This window comes from Strix aluco, chromosome 11 (assembly GCF_031877795.1).
Source record: "Strix aluco isolate bStrAlu1 chromosome 11, bStrAlu1.hap1, whole genome shotgun sequence".
Taxonomy (NCBI): Eukaryota; Metazoa; Chordata; class Aves; order Strigiformes; family Strigidae; genus Strix; species Strix aluco.
In genome coordinates, this window is record NC_133941.1 from 1,563,748 (window position 1) to 1,591,363 (window position 27,616).

Consider the following 27,616-nt stretch of genomic DNA (forward strand, 5'->3'; position numbering starts at 1 on the left):
ATTTTAAGGAGGATTTGGTCCGTGTGTGTTGGCTGGAGTGTTGGCACTGGTCGGGAGAGGCAGGGACAGGGGTTAACAGCAGCGCTTAACTCCGTCTCTGCTGGTTCCCACGGTGGTTCACCATGGTTTCCTGGCTGGGAAATCAGCTGTTTTGTAGGAGAATGTAAGGAGTGACTCCCAGCACTCTGTCCTGGGCGTGCTGGGGGTGTTTGCCTGGATTGCTGGGGGTGGCAGGGCAGGAACAGGGTGTGGGTAGGAACCACCGCTCACATAAATGTGCCTGGGATCGGCGTCAGGAGGAAGGATGTCCCTGCCCGCCGGCTGTGGTGGCTTTGAAGCCTGGTCTCTGGAGATTGCCCTCTGCTGTGCTTGCTCTGGGTACGGGGCTGGGGAAGGGGTGATGAAGCAGCACAGGCTGTTTGCTTTTCCCCACTGGTGGTGCCCAGTGGTGGCTGTGGGGCGATCGGTGTTGAACGCTGGAGTCTCCCATCCCAAAAAGCTGCTCTCCCGTGACAGTCCCTGCTGATGCAGAGCTGCTGTGGGGGCTGAAAAGCTCCCGACCTGTGGGGACCAAGTGTGTTGGTTCAGTCTAAGCAGGTTCGGCTTGTGCTTGTTCTTCGTTCCCCCACCAGTGGGAATGGCTGAGGATTTTGTGAGGGAACCTCAAAGCCAGGGTCAAGCCCAGCCCCAGACTGGCTTCATCTCTGCTGATGGCACAGCCTTGCAGCTGGAGCTGGGAGCTGCCAGAGGAACCCAAAACGCCAGATTTGCAGCTCCTACCTCTCCAAGCAAACCTGGACACCCTTGTCACGTTCTCATCCAGCTAGAAAACCAGTATTAATGGAGAAAATCTGTGCTGTGCGATGTTTTGGAATGCACGTGTGTCGGGTCTTGCTTTTCTCCTCGTCCCGTCCCTTTGCAGCTCCCTGCTCTGGGGAGGTGGGGCTCTGCTGGGGGGGCTGTTTTGGGCACAATGGGGAGCTCAGTGGGCTGTGCGGGGCATTCCCACGGGATGTCAGTGCCGGGCGATGCTGGGGCGAGTTTTGTCAGCGGTTGGAATTACTCGTAGGGGAAGTGTGTTGTCCCAGTGCCCCCACCCCTCCGGGCACCCCGGGCGCCCACCAGCACCAGGTGCTTCCTGTTTGGGCGCAGGCTGACATTTTTGCTGGATGAGACACTTCTGCCGGCAGATGCGGAACATGTGACGTCGCAGGGGGACTCGTCTCAAACCTCGAGTCAGCAAAATAAGCCTGCCTGCCTGCCTGCGTGTGCGGGGAGAGGGACACACATGCCCGCCGTGCTCCCCAGGCATTGGTCTTGTGAGCATCCCTGGTGAGCCTAGCTGGGGTGGCATGGGTTTACCCACCGCCCTGGCTGGATCGGCAGCAATAATTACAGAAAAATGAGGAGGTTTAGACTGGCTATGAGGAAGTATTTCTTTGCAGAAGGGGTTGTTGGGCGTTGGAATGGGCTGCCCAGGGCAGGGGGGGAGTCCCCATCCCTGGAGGGGTTGAAGAGTTGGGTTGAGCCAGTGCTGAGGGATCTGGTGGAGTTGAGAACAGTCAGTGTGAGGTTCATGGTTGGACTGGAGGAGCTTCAAGGGCTTTTCCAAGTGAGATGATTCTGGGATTCTGTGAGGTGGAGGGGTTGGGGAGCAAGCCAGGAGCTAGTACGTGCCGCATATGTGTGTGCCTTGTGGGGAAGACATGTGCCACCCATGGGGTCCCCCTGTAATGTGGAGGGGGATCAAGCAGGCGGGAACTTCTCCCTCCATCAGTGCTTCTGAGCCAGAGGTGGTGGGGAGCAACCACCTTGCAGCAGTGGGAGCCACTCATTATAAATGGCAGCGGGCATGCAGGGTCTCCCTGCTGTGAGCCTCGAGCTCATTGTGAAAGGGGGAGCAGCTGAAGCCCCCCTTTGCAGAGGGGCAACCGTGATACAGAGCAGGGAGGTGGCAGAGCAACATCGACGGTCCCCAGAGTGTCCCAGCTCTGTCACCACCTCTGGGTTGGGGCTGGCACCACTGTTCCTCTCTGCTTTCATTGTGTTTAGCATGCTTTGGAGATAAAGAGTTTCTTCCCTTAAAAATTGTGCTTTTGGGGAATATAGGCTTGTGAAGAACTGGAAACTTAGAGTAAAAATGAGTTGGGAGTTTTCTGTCAATATTTACTAAATGAAACAATTTCTTTTTCATTTCTTTGCATTGTTTGAAAGTTAGATTAATCCTACCAGATGAGATAAAGCCCGATGCTGTGCAGGGTCCGTGCTGGCTTGCTGCGGGGTGGCAAGAGGCGGCTGGGCAGCGCTGGCCACTCGTGGCTGCTGGTGGCCCTGGGGCGAGAGCTGCCCCTGCGGCCGTGGCAGCCTTGCGAGAGCAGCAGGGTGGCTGCGTCCACCCCCAGCACTGCTGCTGCTGCCATTTCTGTTTTCGGAGCGGCTCGTTTCAGCTCACGTTATTCCTGCTTGACGTTATTTCAAGGCGACGCTTCCAGGAGTCGTTCCTGTAGGTGCGAGACCTCCACCTGGCTCAGCAAAGCCGGCGTGGGATTGCATCAGGCTGCTGTCGCCGAAGTGGCACCCAGTGGGGCTGTGGAGCTGTTTTGCTGCCTGAGCTCATTTATTTTTGCTCCCTTCTGCTCCCCTGTGCTTTGTGCACAAGGCTCACCGGCTCCCCTGGAGCAGCTGGGAACCAGTGGCTATTAAAAGCCAAGTGCTTTGCCCTCCCAACAGCTCCTCCTCTGGGAGCGTGGGGGGCTGGCAGGGTGGTGCTGACCCCCTTGCCCTTGCCTTCCTCCCTGTCTTGGACTCACCAGCATCCCCCTCGCCAGAGGTGCTGTATTCCGGGCAGCCTGCAGCTGGGCTGGTCAGGGTGACGCTGCTTTGAGCTGGCCGCAGATAGAAGCAGCAGCAGAATTCACTGCAGAGCAGGTTCTTTGCAACATTGCAGAAGGACGTTGAGGTGTCAAAGGTGGAAAAGGCTTTTCTGTCCACTCGTGAAAGAAGAGGGATGGAGGCTCTAAGGGAAACAGGAGGGCTGAGAGGGTAGCTTGACATGCACAGCCAAGTGGGCGTTGACTCTGAAACCTACTGACTGAAATGGTGGCGCTAACGTCCATCTCGTTATCAGTCATTTTGCCAATAGCTGAATCCTCTCCCCGCCTCCCGCCTGGATTGACCCAAACTGTGGCAAACACCCCACCACCCTGCCACCGGGTTCTTCTGTGCTCTCCTTTTCTCTCTTCAGGGCTTTGCTCACAGCAGCCCTGAGATGCTGGTTTGGGGTTGGCTGCACATAAGGATTCAGTCCAGCGTGTGCTCAGGGTGGTATTTTCACAGCACTTTGCCTGGCCTGCCAGCCAAGGCAGGGCCGTGGGGGTGCTGGAGGAGGCTGCGCGGTGTTCCCCTCTCATCATCCGCCCCTTGCTCCCCTCACAGGACTGTCCCCAGATCCTGCCCTCCACCCAGATCTACATCCCTGTGGGCGTGGTGAAGCCCATCACCCTGACAGCCAAGAACCTGCCCCAGCCGCAGTCGGGCCAACGCAACTACGAGTGCATCTTCCACATCCCCGGCAGCACCACCCGTGTCACCGCCCTGCGCTTCAACAGCACCAGCATCCAGTGCCAGAACACCTCGGTGAGTGTGCGGCTTGCCTCGGCGCAGCCTTTGTTAGCGGGCTGCTCGTTCCTGCCCTGCTCCGGGACCTTCTCGGCTCGTTGCATGGCCAGATTTGCTCTCCCACGGGCAGGTAACGGGGGTTTCTGGTGCTTGTGGGGTGCAAGGTCCCCACTTCCCCTTGGTGTATGGGGCGGGGGGCTGCTGCTCAGGGTCGTTCTGGATAGGAACAATGCCAGAGCCGCCCCGGGGGAGCTGCCAGGCTTTAGGAGCACTTCCAAGGAAATTGGCTTTGGAAAGCTGAAGAAAGTTGCCTGGGCCGCAGCCAGCTGGCCCGAACGTGCCTTGCCTCCCCCTTCTCTCTGCCTGCTCTTGCTTCCCCCTGACACCAAACCGTCCCACTTTACAGGTGGGATGGAGCTACCGCCATCTCCTTGTCCCTCTGCGTACATGCTCTCCTGCCTGCAGCTGTGCCTGCCAGCCCTGCCAGCACTTCCCCTCCTCCCCTGGGGCCTCTCTCCGTCCCCTGGGGCCTCTCTCCACCCCCTGCAGCCCCTCTCCACCCCCTGCAGCCCCCATCCATCCCTGGCTCCAACCAGGGCTCCATCCCCCTGCATGCCCTCCATCCCCCTGCATGCCTTCCATCCCAGCCCTTCTGGTGCATCCTTCCTGCCTCCCTGTCCTTGGTCCCTGCAGCTCTGTCACTTAAGCTCTCTCCTGCAGGCAGCTCTGTCCTCTCCAGTTGCCTTATCCCTAAGCGAGAGGGTGTTTTGTGGCCCCTCCATGAGCTATGTGTTTGTCCCTTGCTGTGCAACAATCCCATGCAGGGAGCACCAAGCCCATGAGCAAACCCACCCTGGGTGTTAATAGACCCCCCTGGGAGCTGGCGTTGCCCCCCGACCTGCCCTCGTCCGCATGGAGCCGGCCCTTTCTGTCTCCCTCCCATTTAATCCTTTGAAAATTTGTTTTCCATCACTCACACTGTGAAAGCTCATTTGCAGCACCGATCCCTGCTCCCTTGTCCTTCGGTAGCACGAGTGACATTTAGAGGCTGTTGAAGATAAGCCCTGGCTCCCTCCCTCCCCCTGGGCTCCTGCGCCTGCGGAGCCTTTGGGCTGGAGGAGCAACCTGAGTCGCTGCCTCCTGCCCTGAGCAGCAGTGCCAGGGGGATGCTGCGCTCTCGGGGCTCTTTATTGGAAAAACGCAGTTTGTGAGGAGCAGAAATGCTCCCGGGCCTGAGTCCTGAGTTGTCAGTGGGTCTGTGCTTGGCCTGGGGGCGAACGCAGGCAGTGACACAAAGTGCAAAGCTCCAGGGAGCAGCAGGACTCGGCACTGGTGAGGCCGCCCATTGATGAGTGGGTTCAGTTTTGGGCCCCTCACTCCAAAAAGGCCATTGAATGACTCGAGCGTGTCCAGAGAAGGGCAACGGAGCTGGTGCAGGGTCTGGAGCACAGGTCTGATGGGGAGTGGCTGAGGGAACTGGGGGGGTTTAGTCTGGAGAAGAGGAGGCTGAGGGGAGACCTCATGGCCCTCTACAAGTCCCTGAGCGGAGGGTGCAGAGAGGGGGGATGAGTCTCTTGAGCCAAGGAACAAGCGCCAGGACAAGAGGGAATGGCCTCAAGCTGCGCCAGGGCAGGGTCAGACTGGCTCTTAGGAAGGATTTCTTTGCAGAAGGGGTTGTTGGGTGTTGGAATGGGCTGCCCAGGGCAGGGGGGGAGTCCCCATCCCTGGAGGGGTTGAAGAGTCGGGTTGACCCAGCGCTGAGGGATCTGGTGGAGTTGGGAATGGTCAGTGTGAGGTTCATGGTTGGACTGGAGGATCTTCAAGGGCTTTTCCAACTGAGGTGACTCTGTGATTCTGTGACCAGAGCGGTGTCTGAAGGGCTCTGCTGCAAGAACCCATTAGCAAGGCGGATTAAACAAGGGTTTGTCGTCTCGCTGCTGCATTCAGGGAAGAGAAGAAGCCAGGTGGAGTGCTGCCCAGTGCAGCTGGCTTGGCTGCTGGTCCCTGGTGTTGATTGTCACCCTCACCAGGGTTTTGTCACACAGAGCTGCCCACGGACCCAGTCTTGCCTGTTGCCTGCGTGGCTTGGCATTAGTGCTTCAAGGGGAACGTGAGGGATGTGTGTGTAAAGAGACATCGTGGTCATAGGGGCCCCTTTGCTGGGGTCTCGTTGCTGCTGGTAGCCAAGCTTGGCTGCTCTGTCTCTGTTGCAGCCACATGGGACATGTCTTGAGGCTCAGCTGAGCCACTCTTGTCCTGGTTAACATCAGGTACCTGCTTGGCCATTCGAGAACTGTTCTGCAACGTGCCCGTGCCTGGCCCTGCTGCCAAGAGCACCTGTGGCTGTAAATGGGCCGGAGGAACCGTGGCCCTGTTGCAGAGTGTGGAAGAAATGTGGCCTCTTTGTCCCTGCGGGGATCCTGGCTGGGTGCAGAGCTGCATCAGCACCCAGGAGCCAAAATCGTGCTGCACGGGAAGTCCTTGGGGGAAGTGGATGTTGGCTGGCAGACTTTCATCCCTTGTGAGTTGCTGGTCCCCAGTTTTGTGGGGACCCCTTGTGAGCCCTTGCCAGTGTGATGAGTTGCACGGCCTCTGCAGCTCTCCTCCAGAGGGACAGGACAGCTTGAGGTGTGCCTGCCCACGCTATGGTCTCCACGCAGAGCTGAGGTGACCGACACTTTCTCCTGGGCTGACAGTGATGGATGTTTGACCTGAAAATTGCCAGGGATGCCCTGAAAACAAAGCAAATCGGCTGGAGAGCGCATGAGGAGGTGTTGTGGGCACTGGAGCGGGCAGCAGCAGCTCCGCAGGGCCATGGTCTCAGGCAGGAGACCTGGCTTTCAGGCACAGGGTGGCTTCACAGATGGAAGATGAGAGTTTTGGCTTGAAAGAAGCTGTCTTGCTTTCAGGGTCTGCTTGTCTGTTTTAACATTTGAGGGCATGTAGCCAGGCTGCTTTATGGTGTGGGGGATTCGGATTCACACTTCTGTGATGCTTGCCTCCTCCCCGTCTTTTTTTGCAGTCCATCTGGCTGGTTGATAGCACTTCAGGCTTCTGCACAGTCCCCTACCCATGACCCACCGTGTTCTTCCACTGCGATTCATCCTTCGGGTTAGGATTTTGGGTCCTGCCTGGTGTGGGAGACACAGGGGAGTGGAGAAATAGGGAGAGGATGACAGCCTCCCAGCCAGCGAGTGAGGAATGGGTGTCCTCTCCTCTGGAAGGCATTTAGGCACACTTTGTTTCCAGGAGTTCAATGGGATCTAAACAAGAGGTTAATTACTCTGTGGAATTAGGGATGCTTTCCTGAATGGTGGGTGAATGGAAGGGATAATAAGTCAAGCCCACTTAAAACCTTTGTCTTTTGTTTAGTTTTAGTGCTTGTCAAACTCCAATGACTTGTTAGCACTTTGAAGAAAGGACATCTTAGTTAAATATTCAGCAGTCCATTCATAAAGGTTTGAGTGTGGACTATAAACATCATTTGAGACACCCAATGGATCTTCAGCAAACTCAAGGGAGACCAGGCCTGGTGTTCCCCAGCATCCCAGGGCAAAAACCAAGCAGGAAAAATCCTTTTCTGCCCCCTCACTTTGGTTTCTTTCTGCTCCTCAAAAGGAAAGCAACCCTAAAGGTTTTCCACATGCATTGTAAAGAAGCAAAAAGGAAAGACAAGCCTAACTAAGAAAATTAAATTCTTTGCCAGTAAACTATTTTTTTGTTAATTGGTTACTTGTAATTTTCTGGAGGCAGACATTTCCAGGCTTGATTCTTTCAGCGGAGGATGGAGAAACGGCCACCTGTCTTAATGTGTGCAGGTAATGCTACTGAGTGTCATTTCCCAAGCATTCCTGCCTTTTCCTGTTCTTTCCCATCTGCCATTCCTCAAGGGGGCTCATCCTTCTTATTGCTGCAAAAAATAGACAATTTTGCTATTGCAAGGTACCACAGTCCTGAATCTGCACTACTGTTTGTAACGTTGGACTTTATCTGGTTTAGTCCTGGCCTTGGCAAAACGGTTACAGGTGTTTCTTGCTGCCAAGAGTTTGGCTTTTTCCCTCCAGAATGTTCCTCTTAAGGCTGAAATAGCCCCAGAGCTGCTCTTTCCCTTTAAATGTAAAAATATGAAGAACCCCTGATCTCCTTCCTATGAGCATTTGAGTTTGTCGTCTCAGCACTTTAAAATAAGCCTCACGCCTCAATTATTTCCTTTTCCTTTTAACCAAAGCCCCGTGTGGCGCGGAGCAGCTGTGTCACCTCCCTGGTTCCCTTTTGGCTCCTTCCTCGCCGATCCCCTGGGCACGGGCAGCCCACCCTGCCCACCCGTTTCAGCTGCAGCTCTGGAGGTTGCTCCCCTCTGGCCAGGCTTGGGTCGGGTTGTTCCCCCAGGAGCGGTTTATTCCCATGACAAAGTGATGTGGGTGCAGATTAAGCTGGGCTTGGTGGGGTGGGCATGCGAGCGGTACCCAGCCCCAGGCGTGGATGCTGGCAAGGCAGGCAAGACCTGGTAGATTCATGTTTTCTGGGTTTTTTTTTTATTGTGGTGGAGCCTGGGTGTTGCTCTGACATCTTCCCAGGGTCTCGGGTTCTCACGTACACCCTGCCAAATTTCGGGCAGGAGGAATCCAGGCAAAGAAGCTTGTGTGTGATGGGGGAGGAAGAGAAGAGATTTATGTGAAAAGAGCAAAAGGAGATCCAGAATCAGGGGCCAAGTGTTACCGTCAAGTTGTGCTGTTGTGTGGATGACGGTATTTTACTAGGCCTAGGGTGTATTTATAGAGGAACATAAATCATACGCACATGCCCTGTTCTGAGCGCCGCACACCTCCAGTATATGTATCTCTAATTAACCAGCCATGGAGCGGGAAGCAGGATGGGAGCCCACAACCCCAGCACTGTTCGCCAACAAAGCCGTGCTCTCCATCCTAGCAGTGCCTACATTTATCTTTCCTGCAGCAGTGTTTAAAGTGAAAAGGGAGTATCAGGAGAGTTTGATAGGATCCAATTAAATTCCAGCAGATAAAATAATGATGAATTGCAGTTGAGCCCTGGCGAGACGCGATGTACATTACTGCCGTCCCCGTAGTGCGGGGAAGGAGTTGAGGTCATCAACTACAGAAAAATAGGACACAGCTGCAGCCCAAGCGCTCCTCCAGCAACGCAGCCCAGGGGGATGGTGCGTGTGGGAGGGAGGGGGGTTGCAGGGGGAATTTGGATATGGGGGTTTGCTCGTAGAGGAGCAGCCCCTCGCTGCCTTCCTCAGGGCTGGGTTGTGCAGGCTGTGGTTGTGGAGGCTGTGGCTGGAGTGGGGTGGATGCCCCGCAGCAAGGGGTGTGATGGCTGCGGGGCCTTGTCCGGGCTAGAAGGGGCTAGTGCTTTGGCTAGTTGGCACGGTGCTGGCAGGAGCATCTTGAAGCGCATCTCAGTGCGATCTGCCCGCAGATTTGGGGTGCCCTCTCGCTGGCTGTGGCTCTGAGGGAACTGGGGGGGTTTAGTCTGGAGAAGAGGAGGCTGAGGGGAGACCTCATGGCCCTCTACAACTCCCTGAAAGGAGGGTGCAGAGAGGGGGGATGAGTCTCTTGAGCCAAGGAACAGGTGCCAGGCCAAGAGGGAATGGCCTCAAGCTGCGCCAGGGCAGGGTCAGACTGGCTCTTAGGAAGGATTTCTTTGCAGAAGGGGTTGTTGGGCGTTGGAATGGGCTGCCCAGGGCAGGGGGGGAGTCCCCATCCCTGGAGGGGTTGAAGAGTTGGGTTGAGCCAGCGCTGAGGGATCTGGTGGAGTTGAGAATGGTCAGTGTGAGGTTCATGGTTGGACTGGAGGATCTTCATGGGCTTTTCCAACCGAGATAATTCTGTGATTCTGTCCGCTGGGAGTGCAGGTCCCCGGAGGCACCTTGTTGGAGTGCTGAATCCCTCACCCCAAGGGGAGCTGGGCAGCTCTCGGTGCCCATTGCTGCTAGCTGGTGGGCAAGCAGTGGGCTTGCTGGAACCAAAAGTGAGACCTTCAGGGGAGGTGGCACCCACATCTCTCGCAGTGTGCTGGGCTGGTGGGCATCCCCCGCACGGGAACGGAGCAGGTGTGCGAATCGGAGACATGAGAAGCACATGAGGTTGTCGGCTGTTACTTGGGAAGATGCCTGAGATAAGTTTTGAGTGAAGAGTCTCGACAAGGGCTTAGCAAGGAGTCCTCTTGCCTGAACCACGTCCTCGCAGAAGGAGACCTTGCTGGGAGTAGCTGTATGCAGGTTGATGGGGCTGATGCATCCTCCATCAGCCCTTCCATGCTTGCCTTTAGGCTCTTCCAGAGAGGGACAGAAAGGCTGGGAGGGTTAGCTCAGGAGCCAAGCAGCTCAAATCTCACTTGCTGACTCACTCAGTGACATCTTTTTTCCCATCCTGATGTGTGGACCATGCCGCGTGAGAACACTTCTCTTCTGGGTGCTGTTGGTTTGCTCTTGGGGCTGTGCCACGTGTGTTTTGCCCCAGAGGAAACATCTCTTTCCCATCACTCAGCCTCGTGGCAGCTGTGGTGTCACATCATCCTTTGGCACAGCTTGGGGGTCCTGGGTGCCTTTGCAGAGCAAAAAGTAGTCTGATAGCAGGACTGCCTGGGTAGGTTCATCGCCCCGCTCACACCTGTCCTGGCCTCCCTTCCCGTGGCTCATCCCAGATTGCTGCTAGCCACAGCAATTGATTAACCAGGAAGTTAATAACAGTTAAATGTTTAATGGATGCTTAGCAATGTGTTAGCTAGAAGCAGGGAGGAGCCAGCGTGATGGGACCTGCTGGCTGGCCAGGGGATCTCATCTGCATCCCATGGGATGGACAGATTGGTGAGCAACCCCCAGCCTGATCCCCACCGGTTGTGGGGTCTCCGGGGCTGGAAAGTGGCCACTGCTTTGCTCAGCTGCTGCGGCCTGGATGCTGCTGCCTGCCCGGCTGTGGACAGGCGGGGTGGAGAGGGCACCTTCCTGCCCATGCTATCGCAGAAGCAGCTGCGAGGAGGCCTTTTGAAAATGTCCTTCAAAATAAGACGTACTGTGGAAATCAGAGGGGGATCTGATGGATCTCACCGTCTCAGGAGGCCGAGCCCTGAGCCCCTTGCGGCTGCAGCTCCTGCCTGCACGCTGCTGCGCTGGGACTCCAGCTCCGGCATCCTACAGGGACCGGTAACGGCATCCAAGCTGCGGAGCAGCTGCCCGTTTCTGCAGGGCAGGTGAGAGGCTGCTGATGGACGTGCAGACGCCAAGGACACGTTTTTCACTGATATCCCTGTTCCCTTGGTGATCCCCCAACCACCAGTGCCAGCCAGGGTGATGGCTCCTGCTCCTGCCTGCTGCTTCCCTCCGTGCAGTCCTGCGTTCCCAGCTGCTCCCAGCTGCCCACTCCAGCTCTGTGCCGCTGCAAATTCAGCAGCCTCAGCACAGGATCCTTTCCCAGAGGAATACCGTCTCTTGTGCAATCGCCCTGTTGCTCTCTCGGGGCTGGTGCATGAAGAGTTAATGCTTTCTCTCCCTCTTCCCCTATTCTTCTTCCTCCAGCCCACCTCCCAGAAGAACTAATTTCCAAAAGCAGCCGGGGCAGAGAGATGCAAATAAGTGTTTTGGACAGCTGCAGGCTGGATGCCTTCCCGAGATGCCAGGGCCCCAAATGAGACATGTCAGAGTACAAATTGAAAATGCCAATTTCACTTACGCTGCCACGTGGCTCGTCACAGCTAAATTCTGCTCCGGAGCCGCCACCTCCTTCCCAGCACGCGCTCCCTCCTGCTGCCAGGGGAAGGTCCCTGCTCACTGCTGCGGGTTTGGTCAGCTCCTCCTCATTGCCCTGTTGGAAATGTCCTTGGGTGGGTGTTGTATAGGGGAGGGTGAACAGATCTGGACTCCCAGCCCGGTTCTGGCCCCATCATCCCAGGCCTGGTGACAGGAGCGTTGATGAGATGTTCTGGTTGTAGATGGTATGTGGTGGAGACATGGCTGAATGTCCTCTGAGTTAGGTTAATGGTTGGACTAGATGATCTTCAAGGTCTTTTCCAACCTAGATGATTCTATGATTCTGTTCTATTATTCTAAATTAAACACCGCAAGAGGTGCCGTGTCTGAGAGGCTCTGCATGATGCGGGGGGATGGGGCTCCTTCTGTGGAGGGGACATGGTGGTGGAGCCGTTGGGTGCTCAAGAAAGGGTTGATTTTGCAGTTGGATGTCTTACACCTTACAGCTGCCATGTACGGTTGATGGGCAGCAGCCTTTTTCCCCAGGGGAGGGCTGTGTTTTGGGTCCTCCACCCTGCGTTTGTGTGGGGTGGTCCCTGGACCACTAGCCAAAAGCTGTGGAGGTGTAACTGAGGACCCAGCTTGGCCTCTCATTTGCACCTTGTAGCGTTGAGGGAGGGGTGTTTTGCCGTGGCCATGTCACACATTGGGTGTGGGCCCTGTTTTGGTGCCGTGTCTGATGCTGGACTGTGGCTGGTGCTGCTGCCTGGTTGGGGGAGAGCCAGCATGGAGGGGACCAGCTTTGATGGTGAGGCAAGAAGGACCCAAGTGTCAACAACCCCCAGCAGCGCTACAGGCTTGGGGAGGAGTGGCTGGAGAGCTGCCAGTCAGAGAGGGACCTGGGGGTGTTGATTGATAATGAGCCAGCAGTGTGCCCAGGTGGCCAAGAAGGCCAATGGTATCCTGGCTTGTATCAGCAATAGCGTGGCCAGCAGGGACAGGGAAGGGATCTTACCCCTGTACTTGGCACTGGTGAGGCCGCACCTCGATGAGTGGGTTCAGTTTTGGGCCCCTCACTCCAAAAAGGCCATTGAATGACTCGAGTGTGTCCAGAGAAGGGCAACGGAGCTGGTGCAGGGTCTGGAGCACAGGTCTGATGGGGAGTGGCTGAGGGAACTGGGAGGGTTTAGTGTGGAGAAGAGGAGGCTGAGGGGAGACCTCATGGCCCTCTACAAGTCCCTGAAAGGAGGGTGCAGAGAGGGGGGATGAGTCTCTTGAGCCAAGGAACAAGCGCCAGGCCAAGAGGGAATGGCCTCAAGCTGCGCCAGGGCAGGGTCAGACTGGCTCTTAGGAAGTATTTCTTTGCAGAAGGGGTTGTTGGGCGTTGGAATGGGCTGCCCAGGGCAGGGGGGGAGTCCCCATCCCTGGAGGGGTTGAAGAGTCGGGTTGAGCCAGCGCTGAGGGATCTGGTGGAGTTGGGAACGGTCAGTGTGAGGTTCATGGTTGGACTGGAGGATCTTCATGGGCTTTTCCAAGTGAGATGATTCTGGGATTCTGTCTCTTGCTTGCCACAGCCACCTGGGCATGCTGACTTCCTTTGTGGGCCACATCCCTGCCTCCTGTGGAGGGTGTCAAGCAGAGCAGACCCATTGGGGTGGCCCCTGGCACTGGCAGGGGACAAATGTGCTCTGTGGGGCAGCAGCTGGGGCAGTGCTGGAGTAGATGCTGAGTCCACCTCCTCTGGGTACGGCACCAGCTCCAAAAGGTGATGCTCGTGCTGGCCAGAGGTGATGGCAAGGCTGCGGCCAGCCCGCAGTCCAGTGAGCCGCTGCCAGCGCGTCCGCCGCTCCCTAACAAACTCCAGCAACCCATGAATCATTCATTTAATCTCTCCTGACACGCCTGTCATTTTCTCGGGCGAGGAGCAGGGAATCTCTTGCCGAAGGAGGTCATTAGCTGTCAGGGACGGTTCCGACTGCCTTCCTGCCTCCGTATCGATTAAACCTTTCTGCCTGCGTGCAGGGACTGTGCAGGGAATATTGATGGGGCTGCTGGGGCTGGGGCTCGGGTGTCGAGGTGGGGGAGAGGGGGGTTTGTGGGGAGGAGGCATTAGCTGGGCTGGAAGGAGCAACGGAGGTGGGTATGTCCAGACAGCAGTGGGTGCTGGGGCCTGAGTTTGGAGTCCCCTGGAGCTGGGGGGCAGGATCCCCTGCTGTCACCTCCCTGCGTGGGAGCTTGTGGCATCAGGGTGGTGGTGCCTGTCCTGGAGTGGGGTACAGCATAGGGTGGGGCTGGGAGCGGGGCAGCTGTGAGGGTGCTGTGTGGAGGGCAGGGTGCTCTCCAAGACCTTTCGAAGGGCCGGTGTGGTACCAGGCTGGTGCCTGGCTCTGTCCCACCCACAGCCCTGTGGCTGCAGCTTTATGTCATTGTGTGATGGGCGGTGGGGCTGGAGGGGACCATGGGGGACGTCCTCCCACTGGGTGTTGGGGGGGCTCTGCCGAATCTGCTCCTGCTGCGTGCCCAACCACTCCTTCCTGAGCTTCACTAGTGATGAGCGTGATCCCAAATGTGGTCCCGAACATCCGACTGAGCCTCCCTGGAGTGGGGAGAACATGGGGGAGGGCTTGGGTGCTTCACAGGGAGAGGTACCTGTGTGCTGCAGAGACACCATCTGTTTCTTACTCTCCCAGTAGCAGCAGCTTCAGACCTTTGGGTTAATGGGTTTTGGGTCTGTTTAGAAACCCTCTATTTTGCTTATTTATCTTTTTTTTTGCCGGTCCAGTCTACTGGTTTGCTTGTGCTGTGTCTAATGCTTTGAGCAGTGGCTGTTAGACCTGTCTGTTCCTAGCCAGCGAGTCTGAACCAGGCCCCCATCAACCCAGAGGGGAGTCACCCATGTAGCGGGGTTGTACACCTCTCCGTGCCCCTCACCAGGGTGTTTCGCCTCGCTGATTAACGGGCTCTGCCTTCTTCTGTCCCCTCCTGCAGTATTTCTATGAAGGGAACGATATCAGCGACCTGCCAGTCAACTTGTCCGTGGTCTGGAATGGGAACTTTGTCATTGACAACCCCCAGAACATCCAGGGTGAGTGAGGGATGGGCCCCGGGGGGTGGGAAAGCAGCCGGCTGCCCCCTGCAGCCTCCAGCCCACCCCTCTCCTCCGCCACAACTGTGGTTTGCACCAGTGCCTTGGGGGAGTGAACCATGCTCCGGCTGCAGCCATCAGGCGGGTTTCTAAGCAAGAGGTTTTTCTCCAAGAAGCTTTGGCAGAGAGCCCAGGGGTGCTGGTGCCTCCTGCCCATGGGGGTTTGTCCCCCAGGGGGTGAGAGCGGATGGCCTTGTCCCCAAACCCCTGTGCCCATGGGCTGGGGGAGCCACGCTGACCCCCGCCCTCCTCCTCCCATTCCAGCCCACCTGTACAAGTGCTCGGCGCTGCGGGAGAGCTGCGGGCTGTGCCTCAAGGCTGACCCGCGCTTCGAGTGCGGCTGGTGCGTGTCGGAGAAGCGCTGCTCGCTGCGGCAGCACTGCCTGGCCTACGAGAGCAGCTGGATGCACGCCAGCAGCGGCAACAGCCGCTGCACCGACCCCAAGATCACCAAGGTACGCGGGGACGGGGCGGGTGGGGACGCCTCGTGCTGGGGGACCGAGATGGGAGATGGGGATGGGGCTCTCCGATGGCATCTCACAGCAGCCGTATCTACTCGGTGTTTAGGACTGAGCATCTCTTGTCACTACTTTCATTTCCAAGGCTAAAATACTCTCTCCACCACCCCCGTGCACTGGGCTTTCGGGCCCATCTCTGAGATTCCCACCACTCCTACACGTGACTGAAGGATCCTGGGAAAGCTGTGACTCTGTGTTGCTCCTCCTCGTGTCGCCGTGCTCACTGGGGCCAGTAGTTCATCACCATCATCACCTCCCTTCCCTGACAGCTTTTATGACCTTCGCTTAATAAGATTGTGTATATTAATGTTCACATGCCTGTCAGGCTGGGCTCCAAGTGCACGGGGAGGGACTGGTGGGTATTTCTGCTGGATACCTTCTGTTTACCCACAGCTGGCCGGGCCTCGCTGGTGTTAATTACTGGAGTCTTAGTGCAGGATCTGATCTGTTTGGGTTTCAGTGTCTTATCTGATGGAAGCTGGAAATGAGAGTTGTGTGTTTTCCCCGCACCACCTGCCTCTCGCAGGGCACAGGCGCTGCAGTGTGCTGGGTGGCAGCCATGTGGGGAGCGGGGGGGGGTGCCCCCCCACTGGGCACATCCCTGCCTGCAAAAGCCCTGCCTGTGAGAAATACTGCCTGCAGAGAGTTGCCTGGGGCTGGTGGAGTGCTGGCAGGAGAAGGGATCTGCTCCTGGGGGAGTGGGGTCGAGCCCCAGAGCCTGCATCCCTACACGGAGGCCTGCTGTTGTGTGCGGGACTGCAGGGCTCCCTGTCCCTGATGGCTCAGGCTGAGCTTCCCAAAGCTGGACCCCTGGGGATGGTGGCAGTGGCTGGGCCATGCCCAGGGTGGCCTGGCTGTTGGCTGGTCCTTGTCCTCTTGTGCTCGCGTGGCCGGGGCTACAGACATCCACACACGCCCTGCTCACAGCAGCTTCCCAGCAGCTGGTGGTGTCCAGCCTCTGTAGCAGCTCTCCCACCTTGAATCGTTAGGAAATTTTGCAGTAATGGCAGGTGCAGCAGAAACAGATCTGTTAACAGGTGAGCTTGACCTTGGTGCCGCTCTGTGTTAGTGCCCTGGGAGCTGGCGGTCAGCGGGGATGTGCGTGGCTGTTGGTGTGATGCTCCTCTGGCAGCCTGCCTGGTGACTGCTTCTTCCCACAGCCCCTGTCCCACACCCCGGGCTGTGGGCAGTTTTGGAAACGGTCCAGAGAGCAGCCTGGTGCAGAGAGGGCAGCACAGGGTGAGGGGGGAAAGGTCTCGAACGGTGATTTCAGGAGGAGCTGGAGCCTCCTTCCTGCCCAGCCCACCGAGGTGCAGCTGCAGGGTGGTGGGGCTGGGCTGGGAGGTGAACCCCATTCTTCACCTGTGGAGTGAAGAACCACTTAGCCATCGCTTGGTGGTGGGGACAAGCTGCCTCCAAACCTCTGCAGGGTCCTGCCCACGGCTGGCTGTGGCTCTCAGAGCGATATCCCTTCCCCCAGGAAGGGGGAACCCCTCAGCCTCGGCACCTCCTGGCCCTGCTGTGGTTGCCGGAGCTGGGAGCAAACCCACTGCTTGTGCCCACTGGAGCCGTTTGCTTGTTGATGTAAAAGGATCCTGTGAAACCAATTAGCAGAAAAGCAGCAGTGTTTGTTGGGGCCAGGGGTTTGGAGGTGGAGAGGGGAAGGGGGAGGCTCGAGTAGCCCCCGCTCTCCAGCTCCCTCCTCCCACACACCTTGTTTAGCCATGACCTCCCTGTGCTGGGCGGCCAGCGATGTCATTTCATTCCTGGGCTCATTCCTCCCTGAACGCGTGGCCCTTGTCAGCTTTGCCGCAGAGGAGGAGGAATCGAACATGCCGGAGCAGCTTTTAACACTCATTTAGAAACACCAAACAAACAGCTGCCTATTGCCAGCCACCCCAGCGGAGCTTGATTTAGGGGGAAGACCCAACCTGATGCTGGCTGCAGCTGCCATAATGAGCTCTGATCTTGGACTTGGGCAGGGGTTGAGCTGGGTTTAGGCAAACAGCGGTTCCCTGCAGCCCTGGAGGGTTTTGTTGCCATGTTAATTGTGAGTTGGGGCTTCCTCAGCGGGTGCTGGTCCCAGCTCTGATGCTGTCCCTGGACCTGGGCCGGCCTGGCTGCCCCTGTTTGAGCTTGCTGAAGGTGATCAGCCTGCTGCAAATCTCCAGGACAGCAGCTCACCCCAGATGCGATGGCTGCAGCGGGACTGTGCAGAACCAGCCCCTGGCCCACTGCAGTCCATCGGGGCTGGGGATGTGGACAACGCCTGATGCTGCGTGTTTCCCCCCGCTCTACTCATCCGCCTTTCCTCGCTGCGGGGGTGATGTCCAGGAGTGAACCCTGTGCAGGGAGAAGGAGGAAAAGGAGGAGGAGGAGGCTCCAACTGGCTCAGGCCCCAGGGTTGCAGCCGCCCAGATTTGCCAGGAATGCAAAGAGCTTGGTCGCGGCGTGGGCATGGCCATGGCGAGAGCTTGCCGAGGCGCCGGGCTTAGCGCTGGCAGTGCTGCCTCCGGTGCTAGAGGGGATCTCTGCCAGCACCGCAGGAGCACGAGCAGAGGGCATCACCTGTGAAAAACGGTCACTTTTCCTGGCTCAGGATGCACTTTCCTCCTCGACTGACCCAGCCTGCATTACTCTCTTCCTTGCCTGCTGCCTGCAGCTGCCTTTTCCCCTGCTCTGTCTCGGCATCACCGGGGACCCAGTGCTGTCCCCTGTCCCGCCAGGACACACATCTCTGCCATTCACAGAATCATCAAGGCTGGAAAAGCCCTTGAAGATCCTCCAGTCCAACCATGAACCTCACACTGACTGTTCCCAACTCCACCAGATCCCTCAGCGCTGGGTCAACCCGACTCTTCAACCCCTCCAGGGATGGGGACTCCCCCCCTGCCCTGGGCAGCCCATTCCAATGCCCAACAACCCCTTCTGCAAAGAAATCCTTCCTAAGAGCCAGTCTGACCCTGCCCTGGCACAGCTTGAGGCCATTCCCTCTTGTCCTGGCGCTGGTTCCTTGGCTCAAGAGACTCCTCCCCCCTGTCTGCACCCTCCTTTCAGGGACTTGTAGAGGGCCATGAGGTCTCCCCTCAGCCTCCTCTTCTCCAGACTAAACCCCCCCAGTTCCCTCATTCATCCCAGTTAGTGCTGCAGGTGGGCGCTGGGCCCTGGGGATGGTGAGTGCTGGTGTAAATCTGCCTGTAATTGCCTGGTTGGAGGCAGCGGTGGGCCCGCACCTCTGCTCATCCCTCATCCCGCTGCTGTCTGTCAGGCCACACCTGCCTGCTTTATTGGGCATCATCCTGGTAAATGAGGTGTAGAGCCAGGGTGAGCTCCTCTCCCTTCCTAGTTGGGCTCAGCACAGGGTTTGCCAGCGCAGAGAAACCCTTTTCCCCGCTGCCTGCCTCGTGCAGGGACCTGGTGGAGATATTTTCTTCTCTGAGAACATGTTGGACATGGGGACCTCATCCCTGGGGACATGGGGCCTGGCCAAAAGTCAGGCTGATCCATGTGCTTCCTCTCCAGCTTGGCTGGTGCCATGGCTGACACTGCCTTGTCTCCTTCCTACCCATGTCCTTGTCACCTGCAAGGTGGCTCCGTCTGCAGCAAGGTGTCCAAATCCCAACTCTCTGCTTGGACACATCTCCTGGCTTGTTCCTGGGGGGATTTGTGGATGTGGCTGTCATTTGAGAGGTCTTTCCTGCTCTGTGGGCTTCTTACAGACACGCTGACATTTATCATCACCCATCTGTTCCTCGCTGCTTGCAGGGAGGTAACACGCATCCCGCGGCTGTCCGGGCTGCAGCCTGTCCAAGTGAGGTGTCCCCACGGCTGATGGGCCTTGCTCTTTCCTAGCTGTCCCCTGAGACTGGCCCCAGGCAAGGAGGGACCCGTCTGACCATCACCGGTGAGAACCTGGGCCTGAAGTTTGAAGACGTTCGCTGGGGCGTTCGAGTTGGCAAAGTGATCTGCATCCCCATCGAGAGCGAGTACATCAGTGCCGAGCAGTAAGTGTCCGGCGAGGGGTGGCCGTGCTCCAGATCACCTCGGTAGGTCGGGGGCAAGGGGTGCCTGTGGCTGCAGAAGGCATGGAGTGGACTGGGCTGAACTGGGAGAGAAGTACCTGCTGGTTGTGGTTGCTCTGGGAGGAGCCTAAAGGCTTTCGGGGAGCTCACCCCAGGCAAGGCCACTGCTTTGGTTTCTCATGAACCTGCTGACACCTGGGAACTTTGGTTGGTGTCAGATCTATCCCTTCCTGAAGCTGACCCGTCCCTGCTGTGGCAGAGGGAGCATCTCAGTGCTGGGACACTGAGGGCTCCTTCCTCGCATCCCTTAGGATCGTGTGTGAAATCGGCGATGCCAGCCCCAGCAAGGTCCACGAGGCGCGGGTGGAAGTGTGCATCCGCAACTGCTCGCCCAGCTACCGGGCCGTGTCCCCCAAGAGCTTCACCTTCGTGGTAAGCCCTGTGCCGGGGGACAGCTCTGGCACTGCCAGAGGGAGGTGATGGCGGGTGGTTTTGGGTGGTGAGTTGGAAAATCAGCCAGCATTTCCCCAGATGGCAGGTGTTGGGTCATGCCCTTTGAATTTCTCCAAGGCTGACACTGCTTTGCCTCTCCGCAGTCCCGCCGGCACTGCCAGCCCTTAGCACTGTGCCCTGCCGCTGTCCTACACGTCCCTTTCCTCCACGGCTGCTCAGGGCTGCTTGGAGACTCAGGTTTCCATCCAGCCCACCTAACCCCAGGGATGACTCTTTTCCTTGGACAGACGCCCACTTTCTCCCGCGTGGTCCCAGCCCGGGGTCCTCTCTCCGGCGGCACCTGGATCGCCATCGAAGGCAGCCACCTCAACGCTGGCAGCAACGTCTCTGTGACCATTGGGGGACGGCCCTGCGCTTTTTCATGGTGAGGAGCACAGAGGGTGGTGGAGGACAGGCAATGGGCTGCTCTGGAGGCAACAGCACCCCCAGATAGAGCAGCAGCCAGGAGGGACCCCAGGAGCCAAACCCCACGGGTGGCCAGAGATGTCTTCCTCCGAAACCTCTGTGTGTCAGAGGCTTCAGGAAGAGCAGATTTTTCTCTAAAAGCACAAAGCCCTGAGGCATGAAGTGGATAATTTTTAGATTAGGGATGATAATGGAGCGGCTCTTTAAATATTTTCCTGCGGTAATTACTGGTTATCAGCCCTAATCGCTGCTGTTTGCAGCAGCCGCGCGATGGGAACGCTCAGGAGCTGCTCAGCCTTTCCCGGCTGCCTTTTGTTTCATTTCTTGGTTTGTTGGTTGTTTTTTCTTTTTCTCCTCCTTTCTTTCTTCGGCCCCCTACCCCCTCCCCTGGCAGCTTTGGAAGGGGAAGGGGGCTCATGGGCAGCACCCCCACTCTCACCCCGCCCCTGCCCAGGTACTGACAGTTTGTGTGTTTCTGCCCCAGGAGAAGCGCCCGTGAGATCCGGTGCAGGACCCCCCCTGGACACACCCCCGGCGGCTCCCCCATCCTCATCAACATCAACCGGGCAGAGCTGAGCAACCCGGAGGTGAAGTACAACTACACAGAGGATCCCACCATCCAGAAGATCGATCCTGAGTGGAGCATCAACAGGTGAGTCGTGGGATGCCGGCAGGGAGCTTGTGGGATGCACTGGGGGGCTGTTTGCTGCACAGATCCCCCCCACTCCGGATGGGTACAGCTCCGTGCTGCTGCGACAGCCACCAGTGCTGCTGCGATAGCCACCAGTGCTGCTGCGATAGCCACCAGTGCTGCTGCGACAGCCACCAGTGCTGCTGCGATAGCCACCAGTGCTGCTGCGATAGCCACCAGTGCTGCTGCGACAGCCACCAGTGCTGCTGCAATAGCCACCAGGCCATGCTCCGGAGACATGGCACGAGGAGTATGAGCGATGGCTTGGCACTGGGGCCCTGCTAACTCCTGGCCTGCAGTGCTCAGCCTGGCAGGGGGCAAGAGCAGAGAGCGCTTTTGGATCTGCTTAATTTCAGCTTGACATTTGGCGGCGACAAATAAAATTAAAATATTTCCCGCCAGGGGATTTTTTTTTTTAAATGTTTACATATTTTTCTAAAAGGTTTGAATTGGCTGCAGAGGAGGCGAAGGAATCCATTAAGAGCTAGTGCCAAGGGAAGCCTTCCCCAGGGTGCTGATGAGGAGCGAGCTCCCCAGGGGCATGGCCGAGCTCCCCGGGACCACGGGGCTTTTAACAGCAAACCATGGAGAAAACCCAGCAGGGCTCAGCCTGCCCTCGGCCCACTGCCTGTGCGGTGGAGGAGGGGGTGGCACAGAGGACCTCTTCCTCCTCCTCCTCAGGATGCTTTCCCATTGCTGGTCTCCTTTAGCTTGGGAACTGCCTTCAGGCCCCAAACGCGGATGCAGGGTGGGATGCTGGTGTTAATTAGCAGATTTTATATCTCTAGTTGATCAGCTGAGATGATTTGGCAGGGATGCACGCCAGATCCTGCCAGCGGTGGGGACGTCTGGGTGGGATAAGAGGTTCCCAGGGCATTGTGGTTCACCCGTGCTGGGGCGGATGGGTGTCCAGCTGGCGAGGATGGGTGCTTCCCTCCCTGAAGTGGGGACCCAGTGCTGCGCTGCCTTTCCTAACCCCTTGCCTGCATGTCTCTAGTGGTGGGACGCTGCTGACCGTCACCGGCACCAACCTGGCCACCATCAAAGAGCCCAGGATCCGGGCCAAGTACTGCAGCTCTGAAAGGGAGAATGTAAGTGGTGCTGGCTGGGGCTGGGGGCAGAGCAGAAGGAGGAGGGATGCTGTAGCTGTGCAACGCAGGGCAGAAAGCCCATTCCTTGCCCATTGGGGTGTGCAAAGGCTGAGGTCTGGGGGCTGCCACCGCACTGATCTCCCTGCAGAGCCTCTGGCCAGGTGCTGCCTGGAGAGGGCTGAGATCTGAGCGTGCAGAACTGATGGGAGCTAAGTGGGATGGTTGCAGGGTAGTGACAGAAAGAGCCTATCCCTAGCCAGCTCCGACCTGCCACCCACCCCACATCCATTGCAGACAGGAGTCTCTCTCTGCTCCGGGGCGGGATGTAACAACACAGGATAGAAGATCCCAAGTCTAAACCCCATGTCCTTGTGGGATCTGATCCTGACCTCCCTTTTGGGAGCTGGGTCTGACCTCCATCCTTGCCTCCTGCAGAACTGCACCGTCTACAACGACACCACCATGGTGTGCTACGCGCCCTCCATCGACAACCCTGTGCGGAGCCCTCCGGAAGTCGGTGACCGCCCCGATGAGATCGGCTTCGTCATGGATAACGTCCAGGCCCTGCTGATCATCAACACCACCAACTTCGTCTACTACCCAGACCCTGTCTTTGAGCCGCTCAGCCCCACGGGGATGCTGGAGCTGAAGCCCAGCTCTCCCCTCATCCTCAAGGTAAGGCAGCGTGCGCCCAGGGGCAGAGGGGTAGGGATGTGTCCCTCTGCGGAGGTGGCAAAGTCCTGCACCGTGAGAGCACAAATTTGCTTTATGTTGGATTTTTTTAAGCGTTCCCTATTGCAGGAGAACTGACAATCTCGTTCCCTCAAAGGGCAGGAACCTGCTTCCACCGGCTGGTGGTAACTCCCGCCTGAACTACACGGTGCTGATCGGAGACACTCCCTGCACCCTGACCGTCTCCGAGACCCAGCTCCTCTGTGAGTCCCCCAACCTCACTGGCCAGCACAAAGTCACGGTAAGTGCTGACACGGTACCTTTGCTTCTCATGTCCCATGTGCCACAGAGGTTCAGTCTTCATCCCGGCGCTGGTCCCATGATGATGACCAGATAGTTGTGCACGCACAGGAGCATTCTCAGGAGCATCTTCCTGCTCCCTGGGCATCACTCTCCCTAATTATGTGTTTGGTAGGACCAAATACTTTTTCCCCTCCCCGGCCTGCTCAGTTCCTGTGCCCTGGCTGGTCCTGCCAACAGCCTCCCTTCCCTGCTGGATGCCAAGGTGCAGCCTGTGCCAAGGCAAGGGGGGGGTTCCCACCCCGTCCCCCCGCTGCTGGCTCACACCGTGAGGAAGACTCCTTTGTTTGTGGGGTTGTAGCGCAGCAGCGCTCACGCTCCAGGACCCTGCCAGGTTGAAAGGGACCCAGCACGGTCCCCCCCCAGGCTCCCCACCCGTGGGGGAACTCGCTTCACATCCCATCTGTTACTGTAATGTTGTCTGAATGAGACATCAAACTCTCTGCCCGCTCTGTGCGCGCGCTGGCAGCGTGTGTCCTGCATCCCATTACAGCGTGCCGCGTCGCGGTGCTTCAGCTCCTGGCATTCCTGTGTTTTTCTTCATCCTTCCTGCCCCGGGCTGGGAGTCATCCCCCCGTTCCTGGCACGGTGAGGAGGGCTGCCCTGAGCTCATTCCCCCGCCTGACACCAGGTCCATTTTTTCCCCCCACGACGGTGCAGATCAAGGCTGGAGGGTTCGAGTTCTCCCCAGGGACGCTGCAGATCTACTCGGACAGCCTGCTCACCCTGCCCGCCATCATCGGCATCGGCGGCGGGGGAGGGCTGCTGCTCCTCATCATCATCATCGTCCTCATCGCCTACAAGCGCAAGTCCCGGGATGCCGACCGGACCCTGAAACGCCTCCAGCTGCAGATGGACAACCTGGAGTCCCGGGTGGCCTTGGAGTGCAAAGAAGGTGAGGGATCCCTGTGCTGTTAACGTGGGGGTCTTGGAGGATCTTGTACCATCCCAGAATCACAGAATCATCCAGCTTGGAAAAGACCTTGAAGATCATCCAGTCCAACCATTAACTGTCCTGAGGCTCAGTGTGCTCCCACCCTTTTCCTGCTGCCTTCCAGAGGGGGAACGGGAACGGGCGAAGCTGCTTTGTCAGAGGAAGCAAACTCATTTTGGGTGGGATTTGGGGATTTTTCCAGTTAAGAAATTCCCCTCCGTTTCTCCGAACAGGAGAAAAGAGAGCAAGGAGGGTAGCGAGAGCTGCCTGTGAGCGGGCAGTCGGTCTCTCATTATGTGACAGACGGATGCTGTGAAATTGGACAGAATTCCTTGTATGATCCTGCTGATAAAACCTAATTGCCCATTATCCCCCTGAGCTGGCTCCTGAGGCCCCGACCCTGCCAGCCACAGCCACAACCAGCCTGGGCGCTGCGGATGGAGCAGGCACCAAAAACAAGATCATAAAAAGGGGAAAGAAAGAAAGAAAGAAAGAAAGAAAACCCTTTGCTCCCCAAAATCCCCATCCCTGCACACGCCTGCGGATGGCACTGGTGACAGGGAGAGGGGAGGGAGCTGGTGGAGGGGATGGTGTCTTGTCTTCCACAGCTGGCAGATAAAAGGATCTGCTTTTAATTAAAAGGCACAATCTCTTCCCTGCCTTTTCTCTTTTCTAGTCCCACTAGTTACAGATAAGATAGCACGCCTTTCAAGCTGACGGTTTGTTTTTTCTCATCAGGCTGACGAGCCTGCAGTCCTCTGCTTGGCTTTCAGCTCCCTTTAAAGTGCTGTTAATTTGATTTTTCTGAGGGTTTTCTCCCCCCACCAACCCCTTTCCCTGGTGCATCTCCAGGACTCCTCTCCCGTCAGCTTTTCCCTGTAGGTGCAATTAAAGGTTCAGGACCCCCCCTGCATCGCGCTCCCCTGGGAGTCACGGCTGCCTCTGCTCGGATCGGGAGGTGCCGGGGTGGGTGTGTTCAAGCTTTTCTCTCTCGAGTAGTATTTAGGTCAAAAAGAAATGAGTACATTCTTGTGGTTTAGGCTAATGTTTTCCCCCAGCAGCTCTGGCTTTGTTCAAGCCTTGCAGTTCCCTGCTGCCCCCACCACCCCCGGGAGGCTGCAAGTGCTGAGCAAGGAGGATTTGAACCCCCCAGGACCTGGTGGTCCTTATTCCCAAATCTGCCACTTGATTTATTCTGGGGAAGTCATCCCCACTCTCCACAGCTCAGCTTCTCCATCAGTGAGATGGAGACAGCGATCACAGCCTGCTGCGGGGAGCCGATTCACGCCTGGGGGTCCCACTCATGGGGTGCTGAGGGGTGCGGTGGGCGCTGGGTGTCGATGCTGGGTGCTGGGACTTTGGGATGTGTTGCTTAATTCTGCTTTAATTCCCACCGCAGCCTTCGCTGAGCTGCAGACCGACATTAACGAGCTGACCAACGACCTGGACGGGGCTGGCATCCCCTTTCTGGATTACCGCACCTACGCCATGCGGGTTCTCTTCCCTGGGATAGAAGATCACCCCGTGCTGAAGGAGATGGAGGTGCGGTTCTGTCTGTCTCTGTGGTGTTTCACGCTGGGATGTGCCCTTGCATGAGTCCCCAGGCCCCACACATTGGGCTGGAGAGACACTTTGGTCGGACACCGGCCCGGCCTGGTGCGGCAAAGAGCCTTTCGCCACGCGGCAGCCAACGCGGCTGCAGACCGGCTGCCAAATGGTCACTGCGCTCTCTGACACTAATACCAATATTTATATTAATATCATTGCTGCTGTCATTTTCTACAGCACTTGCTTTATGCAATTGGGTTTGTTTGATGCCTGACCGGCCACTCGTTTCTAGCAAGCTTGTCCGATTTCGCCTGCTTACTTGGCTCCGTTTCCCCGTGCAGAACCCATCCTTGGCATCCTTCCCCTGCTCCCCAAACCAGCTCCCTCTCCTCGCCCGGCCTCCCCACCTCTGTATAATTTAGTGCGTGCAATTGCACAGCAATTGGCTTCTCGTTTGCTGGGCTGCCGAGGCCGCTCTTGATTAGAGAAAGGAGGGGGGTGACCTTAGCCTCCCCTCGCTGCTGACCCGGTGCAGTAATTAATGTTGACGTGGGCTTCACAATGTATTTAGGAGAAGTAATTGGCCCTGGTGCAAGATGCACGGTCACTAATTACAGCACAACAAGCTCTTACCAACTGCAAGTGCACGTGCTGGTGTTGTACGCCAGCATGGCTACAGCGTGGGGCCCTGGCCCTCTGCCTGCTCTCTTTCCCTGGTCCCTAATCCCAGCTCTGACGGGGGACGGGGACCCCGTTTCCATGGATTTCCCCTTGCAGCTTGGTTTCCGGATGCTCGGAGCGCAGCCGACGTGAGCGTAGCCCGCCCTGGGGCACAGCCCTTCCTGTCTGTGCAAATGCCTGGCTTTCCCCTCACCTCTGCTCTTGCTCTTTAATGATTTTCCCTAAAGAGAGAGGGGTGGAAAGGGTATCAAAAAGGGTATCAGAGGAGGAATTTTGTCTTGGCTGCGGCAGGCTGGGTGGGAGTTTGTCCGCTTCCAGCTCCTAATTCAAAACATCCCACTTGAGAGAGCACACCAGCTCAGCCTGGCCTGGGAAACAAGGGGTTAAAGTTGCAAAGGACGGGGGGGGGGGAGGGAAAAAATCCCCAAAAGAGATTAAATAAAGCAACTACAGTTCTGTAAGCTTCATATAATTTAATCAGGTTTGCTTTTATTTGTCTCTTTACTCAGAGTGTAACATTAGCTATTGCAAGTGACGGGAAGGAAACGGCACTCGCTCACGCAGGCGCTAATCCACAGCCAGCGTCAGGCTGCTGGTACCAGCTCCCTTTCTCTTTAGGTTTGGGGGGGAGGTTGGTTGCTTTGTGATTAAATATTTAATTCAGGATTGTTCATTTATTTCTGCTGATGATCAGCAAGTTAAACATGGGGGCCCAGGGAGGTGACAGGCACGTGGGGGGCTCAGGCTGCTTGGGACGGGAGGTTTGTGTCCTCTCGTGCTCCCTGCCAAGGCTCCAATGTCACCGTCACTGTTGGGCAGGACCCCTTTGCCTGGTCTTGGCTGCCAAAGCACCAGCACTGCGCAGGTGTGGGGATGCAGCACGTCTCCCTCTGCCCTGGTTGTACTGGGGTAGGTAGGTCTCCAGTGCAGACTGGTAGGTCTCCAGTGCAGCCACTGGGCTTCAGCCTCTGACCTCCCCGTGCAGAGGAATCCACCGTCATCTCTGTGTCCCTGTGGGGAGCAGCCGATGCTGCTGAACCAGGACAAGAGGGAATGGCCTCAAGCTGCGCCAGGGCAGGGTCAGACTGGCTCTTAGGAAGGATTTCTTTGCAGAAGGGGTTGTTGGGTGTTGGAATGGGCTGCCCAGGGCAGGGGGGGAGTCCCCATCCCTGGAGGGGTTGAAGAGTCGGGTTGAGCCAGCACTGAGGGATCTGGTGGAGTTGGGAACGGTCAGTGTGAGGTTCATGGTTGGACTGGAGGATCTTCAAGGGTTTTTCCAACCTCAATGATTCTGTGATTCTGTGAACCTCAGACCTCTGCCTGAGTTACCAGCATCGTCGCATCAAGGTCCCCGCGTAGTCTGAAGGGAGGGACTCCAGGAAAACGTAATTTCAGGCATTTCTGTTCCTAGCGGGACATTATCCTCTGACCTGCATTAAGGGAAATGGAGCCACGTGCTTGCTCGCATGGTGCCTGCGAGAGGAACCCCGAGGACAGGGACAGAGAGGGTCTGTCGCTCCCCCGTCACCCCTCTGGGCTGCTCTGGGACAGGCATCCCTGCTCACCTGCGTGATGAGGGTGACAGTGGCGCCTGGGGGCTGCTATCGTAGAATTGACAAGGACTGGGTGGGAAATGGGGGGTTTTGTCCAGTGGGAAAGAGTATTTAGGATGGGGAAGTTACAACCACGAGGAATTTCGCTGAACTG

The 27,616-nt window shown here is 57.4% G+C and overlaps 1 protein-coding gene across 2 annotated transcripts in view; it reads left to right on the top strand.

The window, feature by feature from the left end:
• Positions 1-27,616, top strand: part of PLXNA1 (plexin A1) — a 129,692-nt gene that overhangs the window by 72,314 nt on the left and 29,762 nt on the right. For both annotated transcript variants that reach the window (XM_074835806.1, XM_074835807.1), the window contains exons 10-21: positions 3,436-3,636; positions 14,318-14,414; positions 14,739-14,929; positions 18,845-18,996; positions 19,326-19,446; positions 19,755-19,891; positions 20,417-20,584; positions 21,621-21,714; positions 22,150-22,389; positions 22,544-22,687; positions 23,407-23,641; positions 25,080-25,222. In XM_074835806.1, coding sequence (XP_074691907.1) covers positions 3,436-3,636; positions 14,318-14,414; positions 14,739-14,929; positions 18,845-18,996; positions 19,326-19,446; positions 19,755-19,891; positions 20,417-20,584; positions 21,621-21,714; positions 22,150-22,389; positions 22,544-22,687; positions 23,407-23,641; positions 25,080-25,222 — 1,923 coding nt within the window. The remainder of the gene's footprint in view (positions 1-3,435; positions 3,637-14,317; positions 14,415-14,738; positions 14,930-18,844; positions 18,997-19,325; positions 19,447-19,754; positions 19,892-20,416; positions 20,585-21,620; positions 21,715-22,149; positions 22,390-22,543; positions 22,688-23,406; positions 23,642-25,079; positions 25,223-27,616) is intronic.